The sequence below is a fragment of the Asparagus officinalis genome, chromosome 2 (genome assembly GCF_001876935.1).
Source record: "Asparagus officinalis chromosome 2, Aspof.V1, whole genome shotgun sequence".
NCBI classification, from domain to species: domain Eukaryota; kingdom Viridiplantae; phylum Streptophyta; class Magnoliopsida; order Asparagales; family Asparagaceae; genus Asparagus; species Asparagus officinalis.
The window spans coordinates 79481772-79491874 of NC_033795.1; the positions used below are offsets into that span (position 1 = coordinate 79481772).

The 10103-nt window shown below is 37.7% G+C and overlaps 1 protein-coding gene across 1 annotated transcript; it reads left to right on the top strand.

Moving 5' to 3' along the window:
• Positions 8793 to 10103, top strand: LOC109831746 (probable LRR receptor-like serine/threonine-protein kinase RKF3). The gene has a single exon (XM_020399145.1). It carries the CDS (start codon positions 8808 to 8810, stop codon positions 9963 to 9965), a length of 1158 nt encoding a protein of 385 aa, XP_020254734.1. The 5' UTR covers positions 8793 to 8807; the 3' UTR covers positions 9966 to 10103.

Below are 10103 nucleotides of genomic sequence, written 5' to 3' on the forward strand. Positions count from 1 at the left end.
AGCGGCTCTTCGACTGTTATTAGATCCATACCCGATCTGGTATTTTTTTTTTCACTTAACCCAAAACACTACTCACATTTACTTTCAAACCCAAAATATTCCACTGGATTGTTTGGAAACCCGCTTTGGTATTATTCATTTATTTGTTGCAAGTTGCTGCATTTTTTGGACAAATTTTCAAAATAAACCCTTTTTGAAACTTATTGTTAAAAAACAATATGTTTCAATTTTAATTATCAAAACCGACCTAAATTTAACCTCAGAGCTGAAATTGGATCGGTTTTGGCGAAAAACGTTCCCAAACTTCACGGGAGTTGAACTCCCGTGAAGTTTTTTACATAACAAAACTTTAAAAGGGAGTTGAACTCCCGTGAAGTTTGAAAAAAAAATTCGTCAAAACCCATCCAGTTTCAGCCCTGAGGCTGAAACTATGTCGGTTTTGGTAATTAAAGTTGAAACAGATCGTTTTTGGGGAATATTTTCGCAAAATAGTTGGTTTTGAAAATTTATCCGTATTTTTTTATATATTGATATATTTTATTGCGAATTATTACATTTTCATTGTGAGATGTTATATACGTTTGTTGTAAATTATTATATTTTGATGTAAGTAACAGTAAGTTGCAGCATACTAAACTACAAAAACACGTAGAGTATGGTTTAAGAGTGATTATGGAATTAGGTGGACTAAAAAATTAATGGTGATGCTTCGGGATTATAGTAACAAAATTACATGTTCAAAGATCTGAAGCGTAGCCTCATATATTGGATCTAAACCGTGTTATTGGAAAATCGCAGCAAATCAGAAGTGGATCTATTTTATAGGTAGAAACAACTATCCAATACTTAACTTACATATATTAAAATTTGGATTAACTACATCAAGAAACTATTTATACATAATTAGTAGCAAAATGGAATTTCCCTGAGATTTAATAATAATGTTTAAAGATTAAAAATAATTATTTTCAACTATTAATAATAACTATGTAGGTTCTTGTGTTATGTCTAGAATAGATAATTGATTATGTTTATATTTAATATTTATTAACAAAACATGATAAAATAACATATTGTTCTCTATCATTCTCTTAGTTGTTTAGTTGAAATCCCGCTCCAGAAACGATAGACATATTCCAACTCAATGAGGCAGAAGCAGGAGATAAATTATTAAATATTTAGATTTGACATGTAAAATTCTAAATATATTTTTGAGTATGTAAATTAGAGAAAAAACAATAACACTTGTTAGAATATCATAGACCATCTTTAATGTCCAATAACATTGGCGCATGCATCTTTTACTATAGTATACTTTAAAAAAAAGCTAAATAAACTCAGCAAAGGATGCCAAATCCGCTTCCTCATTCTCATTTTTTTGACACGTGCCATACCATCTAAATCGATCATTTTAATGGCTATGATATATTGACCTTTAATTTAAATAACTACATATATAGTAAAAACCAATTTATTATCAATCATTGTATCTTTTATAATATCTTTTATAACTAATTCTAATAATCACAAATCAACATAATATTAAATCCTAGTTGAGAATCCCAATGAGTTGTTTCTTCTCAAAACAAAAGTTTTCTCCTGTTTTAATTTTTCTAGGAAAGAAAATATTATTGGGAAAAAAATCTCTATTTTTTTTGTTTTATTTTTTAACAGAAAAAATATTATATGAAGAAACCTTCTCTGTAGCATTTGCAGCTATCACATGTTTTAAATAGCATCAAGAATTAAATCCATCACCAAGAATTCATTAAGAATTGTAGCCAATCACCAAGATCCGTCATCAAGAACCAACAAAGAGTCTGAGCCAATCACCGAGAAATCATCAAGAGTCTGAGCCTTCCGTCAAAGATTTTTAAGCGTGAGTTCTCTTACGTTAAGAGTTTGCAGACTTTTTTACCTTTTCAAACTATGAGTTTTGTTGTCCTAAGAGTTTGTAATTTCTCCTCCATTAATAGTTTGCACTTTAATATAAAAAGATTTTCAAACTTTAGTTCTCCTGCATTAAAATTTGCTTTGTGTGTTGTTGTTGGGTTTTTTTTTTGTGAGTTTGTTGTTCTTGTCTATCAAAGATTATCAAACTATGAGATTCTCCTACATTTTTGATAAAAGGTAAGAGTTTGTTTTTCTCCTGCATTAAGAGTTTTGCACTTTCTATTGCATTAGTAGTTGGCACTTTGTCCATTAAAGATTTGCAAAAGTTTGAGATTTTCCTAATCGATGAAGGTTTTCATCGTTTAACCTATAGTACATTACATTGGTTTCCTTCAATATCTCGTCGCACCATAATCATCATATGAGTCTAAAAAAATATTGGTAAGATGCAAATTTTGTTCATTTTTAAAGATTAATAAAGGAGATTTAAACTCTTGGAAAAAATTCATTTAAAATGTATGAGAAAACGGTTACATCTCATTCGCATTATTTACATGATTTTGTATGACCATGTAGAAAAACACGTGTCAATAATGAAGCTTTGTAAATAGCACGTTAGCAAACAACTATAGGTCTATTACATAAGGCTATCTATTTGGGCCTGGGCCCAACTCGATTTTCGGACTGGACCCAACCGGACCTGAGCCTGCACGGACGTGGGAAAAGCCCGGATTTCTGGGCCGAACAGGGCTTCAGGCCCAGGTCGCCGCGGTGAAGCCTGTACCGAGCCCAGCCCGACCTGGCTCAGCCCAGCCAGGAAGATGGCCGAGCCAGGTAGCTCGGGTCATGGTTTGGCCCTGTCCCGGCTGATGAATTTGGACCAAGCCGGGTCGGCCAGGGCCGTGGCCAAATGGTCACAATTGTGACCATTGGATCGGGGCCTGGCCCGGTGGCCATTTGTGACGGTTTCCCAGGCGGCCCAGCCCAATCTACCAAAAATAGCCTAATACGTTGAAAAATCTAGATCTTTTCTTTAATTTGGACCTAAGGATGTAATCATGCTTCATTGCATTTCTTTTTCTAATTGATGCATAAACACCCAAAAAAAGAAAAAGAAAAGAAAAAAATCCTTAGATTATGTTTTGAAAATGAGACAATAGGGTACTGATGACCTTTTTCTTATTTGTTAAGTTGAAACCTACCAATAACTACTAAGTCAGTGCTTTATAATTGGAAGGCAACAAGGTCTGAAAATGAGACAACAATTGTTGAAATTATGATTAAAATTCTTAGATTTTATTGTGTAAATTTCCAAATTCAATCTTTTGGAATATACAATTAATATCACTTGTGAAAGGGGACGTTAATTATTGAAGTGGGATTAAAATTCTTTCAGCGGTCCAAATTCTGATAATAAATATTTTAGTAGTTTTACAATTTTGCCCCTGGAAACCTCTTAGGTGTTTTAAATAGCATTTGCAGCTATCAAATGTTTTAAATAGCATCAAGAATTAAATCCATCGCCAATAATTCATCAAGAATCGTAGTCAATCACTGTCACGCCCCGTTTCCCAAAATACCCGGGGAATCAGAACGTGAACAAGTCCGCGACGTATTAAATTGAGAAGAAATATACACTATCATTTTCTTTTCTTTTCTTCTCAATCCAATACGCTAAGCGTCAAATATATAAATATCAATAAAGACATCCACAAACTTGTCCAATACATCATAGAATATCAGATTCATCAGGTTCATGAATGTCGTCGGCGCATTAGTCTTACCAAACGGCATCACTAAGAAAAAGCAGCGGCTTTTGAGAGGGTTTTTGGCATCCCCTTTGTGTGAGATTTGAGAGTTTTGTTTGAGGGTTTAAGTTGTGTGATTGTAAACCCTATTTTCACTCTCTCCTTCTAATAGTAGATCTCCCCCTCCTTGCCCCGTGGACATAGGCAATTTACCAAACCACGTTAAAATTGATTTTTCGTGATGTGATTTGTAATAGAGAGTTTAGGTTCCCTCAATAGGTCAGTCCTAGAACTGATGAGAGAAAGAGCTGATATCCCACTTTGTTGAGATATTTTGTTTTCGGTTCTTATTTTCTTTGTGAAACAGGGATTTAGTTGAGATCTACTCTCTTGTCGAGCACCAGAGGTACTGCTAAAATTTCCGCTACACACAATAAAATGTTGCTCCAACAGGCTCCCTATGTTGGAGACTAAATATAGGGAATATGAGTTGGTATTCCAAATCAAGGATAACAAAGTGACTCCCTATATTTAGTCTCAACATAGGGAGCGTTGTTAGAGTAACTTTCTCACCTCCTACTCCCTATATTTATTCTAGGACATGAGATAAGGAGCCATTTGGGGAGTATTGTTGGAGCACTTACTCATTATTTGGAAAACTTAAGATCACTCTTAGAGATGCTCTGACATGATCAACCATCATTTTCACTCGAGAGGTAGGTTAATTTCAACAACCTCGTTTCCTAACAAGACTATCCCTCTCATAGATATATCTAATTAAAAATCAAAAGATTTGAATTGAATTTATGACCTATAGTTTCTAGTGTTTAAGATTAATTAGGCGCCATGTTAGAAAATAAGGTACCAAACTTTTGATCAACTACTTTAACAAAAGAGGATTTTTTTTTTTTTGATGAATTTACTATGGACACCTTGCATCTTACAATTTCCTTAAAAAAAACATCCCCTCTATGCAAAAAAAATATATTAGACATTGTTTCACAAATAAACACCTCAAAATTTTCTCTTGGATAAGCAAACCAAACTCAGGTAACTTTATTGTAAATATGGATTATATGAATCAATTTTTTAAAAAAGCTCCAAAGTTCACTAATTTCTCTTTCATTTTCATTTTCGTTTCTTTCTCTTGTAATTAGTGTTTGCTGATTTCGACCTTTGGAAGAATTGATGCCAGCTGAAACATTTTGTATGGACATAAAAAATTAAGAAAATAGCTCCAAATTGCCACAAAAGTCAGCTCTACCAACTGTTCAACCCTCTCATTGAAGGCTAATTTGGATGCTTGTTGCTTGTAGTGATTAATATGCTTTATTATTTATATAACAAAATGTAGGCAATCACTAACCTTTCGTTGACGACCTTGACAGATTTAGAGAAGTACAAAATTTCAAGGTGATAGGGTTTCTGTTCAATTTTCATTGTTAAGAGGATATCATAAATAAGAAGTTCTTATTAAAAAAAACTTTAATTTTTTTTGGCAACGTGAAAAACTTGGTTTGGGGACTTATATAGGGCTGTCCATTTTACCCGCTGGCCCGGGCCCGGCCCGGAGCCAGGCCGTAGAACAACTTATCTATTGTCATGCGATTAATTCCAAAATAAATTTGTACTTGTAATTTGTAAATGATTTATTAATTATTAATAAAGAATTTATTTTTATCCTTTTTTATTTGTAATTTATGCCATTTTAAGTAATTAATAAAATTATTGTTTTTATTATTTTTCTTGTTTTTTTATAATTTATAATTTAAATAACATAAAAAAATTTAGAAAAAAATTAAAAAAAAAGAAAATCATCCGGGCCAGCCCGGAACCCGGCCCGGGGTACCCGGGTCCGGGTCCCGGTTTTGCCCGGCCCGGGCCGGCCCGGATGGACAGGCCTAGACTTATACACCTTAGGGAAAGCTTGAGATCGAGCTCTTGCACCACCAAGAACACTCAATGCTTTTAATAAATAAAACCTTATGAACCGGGGCCTATCTCATTTCCATCACAATTCCAAGAAAGCCAACAAAATTATTCGAACATTGGACAGTTGAGTAGGAAGCAAACACATCCAACCAATCCGGCGATCACGATAGGCGTTAAAAAGACATTAGTTTCAATGATTAACAAACTTATGGTAGGTTTAAGTTTTGAAAAATGGCCAATTGGCTAAATGATGAAATTTGCAAAACTAAGCTTTATAGTTTGTGTAAACTTTACTGTAAAGTGCAATTTGGACAGCTCATGCCCTTTCCCTTCTCTTTACATTTTGCCCAAAACATCCTTGAAATGTATGCAATCCAAGATGACACGTATACTAATAACACACAAGGACTTTTTTGTTTTAGTTCCTCAAATCATATATAATTTCAAGAGATGCCCAAAATCATAATCAGACCTTTAGTTAGGGGTTTTATGATATTTTGTCCCTTAAGTCTTTCCTATTTTGACTTAGTCCCTAAAGCCGTTAGAATTGCTATCAGGCCCTCAAATCTTATGTTATTTTGAACCAAGGTTCGACCACCTCAAACAAGTTTTGTGTAGGATGTATTTGGCAACTCACTAAAATTAGACCACACTTGTTCATTAACCTAGTTTTGGAAAGAATTGCTTTAGATGTGCATCAAATAAACTTGTTTACTTTTGGACTAGTTTTTAACAATCAATAAAACAGGATCAGGTCCAAATCTGGTCAGTTTTGTAAGGGTTACCAAACACACCCTAAGTTTTAGTTTGTGTAAACTTTACTGTAAAGTGCAATTTGGAAAGCTCAGAACATCCTTGAAATGTATACAATCTGAAATGAACTAGATACTAATATGCAAAGTTTTTTTTTGAATACATACATAATCTCAAAGGGATATTCAAAATCATATGAAATATAGTAACATGTGATCTTTTTAAATTAGAGAGAACCAACAAAAAGAAGTTGAAACATTACACTTATTACCTATATTTGCACTTTCAAATCTTGTAAGTAAGAGGGAAGAATGTCACATGTGATTTGTTTATGTCAGATAGTTAATTGTGGGGATAATTGGATATTTAGAGGAGTTTAGGGTCTCTTGATCTTCTTTGGTGGCTAATCAACCAGAAGGAAAGATGTTTCCTACACAAGTAACACCATTAGAGGATGAGAGTTAGGTTTTCCGATGTGCCCTCCGATGCTCACATTAGTCACTGCTTGAAGAGATATGCAAAATATAGTTTCAGTGTATTACACAACAAAAATTGTGTTACCTTTATGAGATGGGCATGGACATTATTTATAAGAAGTTGGGGAGGACATTTTGATAAATTGACTGGGTTGTCGAAGTCAACTGATTAGGCAGCACTTTACATGTGTTGGTCATCGAGTGAGTGAGTCACCTTTGCATTTAATGCGACAGTGATAGAACTGCTGAAGTGCTGTCATCGTCTGAGGAGTCATTTTGAGTTCCGCGGGGGAAGTCATAATGACTCTAGCCATGCATTAAACACGATAGTGACTGGGTTACGTAACTAGCCAGGTGAAGCAAGCAGATCGTCTCGTTGTTTGAGACCATTGTACAATGAGTTCGAGCGGAGGACGTCTTTCATCTCGGGTCTCAGATGCTTCGAGTAATGCCCAAGCACAAGACACCTTTTGTCTCAGACTTGTGTCTTCAAAAGGGGTCGGCCTTGCTCGCATCCGGACCGGGTGTTTAGATTTGCAGAACTCGGCTAATTAAACATGACACGTGGTCGACTTTGGAGGGTTCATTGTACTTAATAATTTTCAGGGTGTAACACGATTCATCTAAAAACACTTAAAATAACTATCATCCAACGGTTTTAATTCAAGACAAAGGTATTGCAATTCAGTCCCCTAGTAACCAAAGCACCCCCTCACTTCATTCTTTGGCATGAACCTCCTCACGTTCATAAAAAAAACATTAGCTAATGTCTCACATAGTTAGGATTTGAGGGGTACGTCAGCAAACCCAAAGACGCGAGGGACCCAAGGCTAAAAATAACCCTCGAAAGGAAGGGATCTTTTCACCGCCCCCCTCAGCAAATTAAAACCTTACATTTCTCGCCCCCCTCGGCCCGGCGGCGGCCATCATCGGAACATTCAAGCGAGAATCTTCTCCCCCTCCGCCAGCAAAAAAAAATTCCTCACTCACCCAACTCCCACACAACTCTCTAAAATTAGACCATTAGATTATTCAACAACCAAACCCCCCACCATCTTCACCGAACAAAACCCATTAATTCTTCCCCCAAAAAATAATCTCAAGAGCTCAGCGGATGCCCAAATCCATTGGAAAATTCACAAGATGCCCACCTTCGTCCTCCTCCTCCTCCTCCTCCTCTTCATCCCCTCCTCCTCCCCTCAGCCCACCTCGAATCTCTCGTCCCCGTGCCCTCTGGACTTCTCCGTCCTCAAAAAGTTCATCTCCCCCGCAAAAGCCAACCCCTCATGGCTCCCAGTAGACACCCCGACCGCTGCAACTACGCTCTCCAAGCCCTTCACCTGGTTCAGGCCCACTACCTCAGAGCCCACTCCCTCTTTCTCCCCCTCTCAACTCCTCCTCATCCTGCTGGCAAAATTACCAGTCTCTCCTCGGTGCCCTCGCCCCATCTTCCCCCATCAAGAGTCGGTGAGGTCGAGCGGGTTAGCGGGGTAGGCTGGGTAGGGATTGGGGATCGCGATTTCTGAGGGGTTGGGTCAAAGCGCCAAAAGAGACGGGGGCGGTCACGGGTGGGAAATGGGAATTAAAGTGCACTGCACGGGATTACCAGTCCCGTGCAGTTCGGTCTCTGCAAAACCGCCCCTTTTCTTTTGAAAAGGGTCGATTTTGCTTATTTTTTGTTTAGGGGGTCGATTTTGCTTAATAAATTAAGAAAAAGGGTGTTTTTAAAAATTTGTCCATATATATATATATATATTTCCACACAATTTTTAGCACATAGGGGCTAATTGGCAACTGAAAAGTAGATCGAAAATAGATAGTGAAGACAAAGCACTTGCCCTCGACTATCTATTTTGTAAATCTTGTATGGCAAAATGGAAAGGACAAATGTGAAAGTTGAGGTGGCGGCTGATGTGGCATCCACTTTCTTTATATGTATGTTTGGTTTCTTCGGACAACAGATTGTAGAAGTATATTTTTTTAATTCTTGGCGAGGCGGCAATCGATGAGGGGGAGGGAGAGGTTGGAGAAGTTGAAGGTTAGGGACAGGGATACTAGATCACAAGCGTTGGAGAATATAAGCGCGAGCGCGACGTTGGTCAAGTTCGGTTTCGATGAGATTAAGTACGCGACGAGGAGTTTCTCGAGGGAGAACATTGTAGGGAAGGGAGGGTATGGAAATGTCTATAAAGGTAGGTTGAAGGACGGGTCGGAGGTGGCTCTCAAGAGGTTCAAGAACTGCTCGGCTGCCGGTGACGCGAGCTTTGCTCACGAGGTGGAGGTGATTGCTAGTGTTAGACACATGAATCTTATGGCGCTGAGGGGGTATTGCACCGCGACGACAACGATGGAGGGGCATCAGAGGATTATAGTTTGTGATTTGATGAAGAATGGGAGCTTGCACGATCATCTATTTGGCTCTGATGGGAGGAAGTTGAGTTGGCCAATTAGGCAAAAGATTGCGGTTGGGACTGCGAGAGGGTTAGCTTACCTACATTACGGAGCTCAACCCACGATATTGCATAGAGATATTAAGGCAAGCAATATTCTGTTAGATGAACGGTTTGAGGCGAAGGTGGCTGATTTTGGATTGGCTCGATTTGCTCCTGAGGGGATGACTCATGTTAGCACTAGGGTTGCCGGTACTCTTGGCTATGTAGCTCCGGAGTATGCTTTGTATGGGCAATTAACCGAGAAGAGTGATGTTTTTAGCTTTGGTGTGGTGTTGCTTGAGCTTTTGAGCGGGAAGAAGGCATTTTTAACTACAGATGATGGGCAAAACTCTCTTTTGACGGATTGGGCTTGGTCATTGGTGAGAAAAGGGAAGCCGTTGGATGTTATTGAAGAGGGCATGGAGGAGATGGGACCAAAAGAAATTATGGAAAAATATGTTCTTGTTGCTGTGCTTTCTTCTCATCCCCAGTTACATGCAAGGCCAACAATGGATCAGATAGTGAAGATTTTGGAGACTGATTTGGCCGTTCCTACCATTCCAGACCGGCCTTTACCTCTTGTGGCGAATTTGGATGAGATTGAGAGGTCAGTGAGCAGTAGCGGGTCGGGGCACTTGTCCAGTGTTTCTGGCTACCAGCAATTTGCCTTTGGAAATGAAGTTTCGGTTCTTATTGATCGAACAGAGTCTGATCCTGGCACGCCAGGATAGATCTCTGGTATGTACGCTTTGCATTGTTTGTTGATTTAGCTTGTCTGATATTAATGTTACAAATGAGGGTTTCTTTTGTAAATAATGTTAATTTTTTTTTGTAGATTTTATTACATTTGAGGAAAGAGTTTGTGTTAA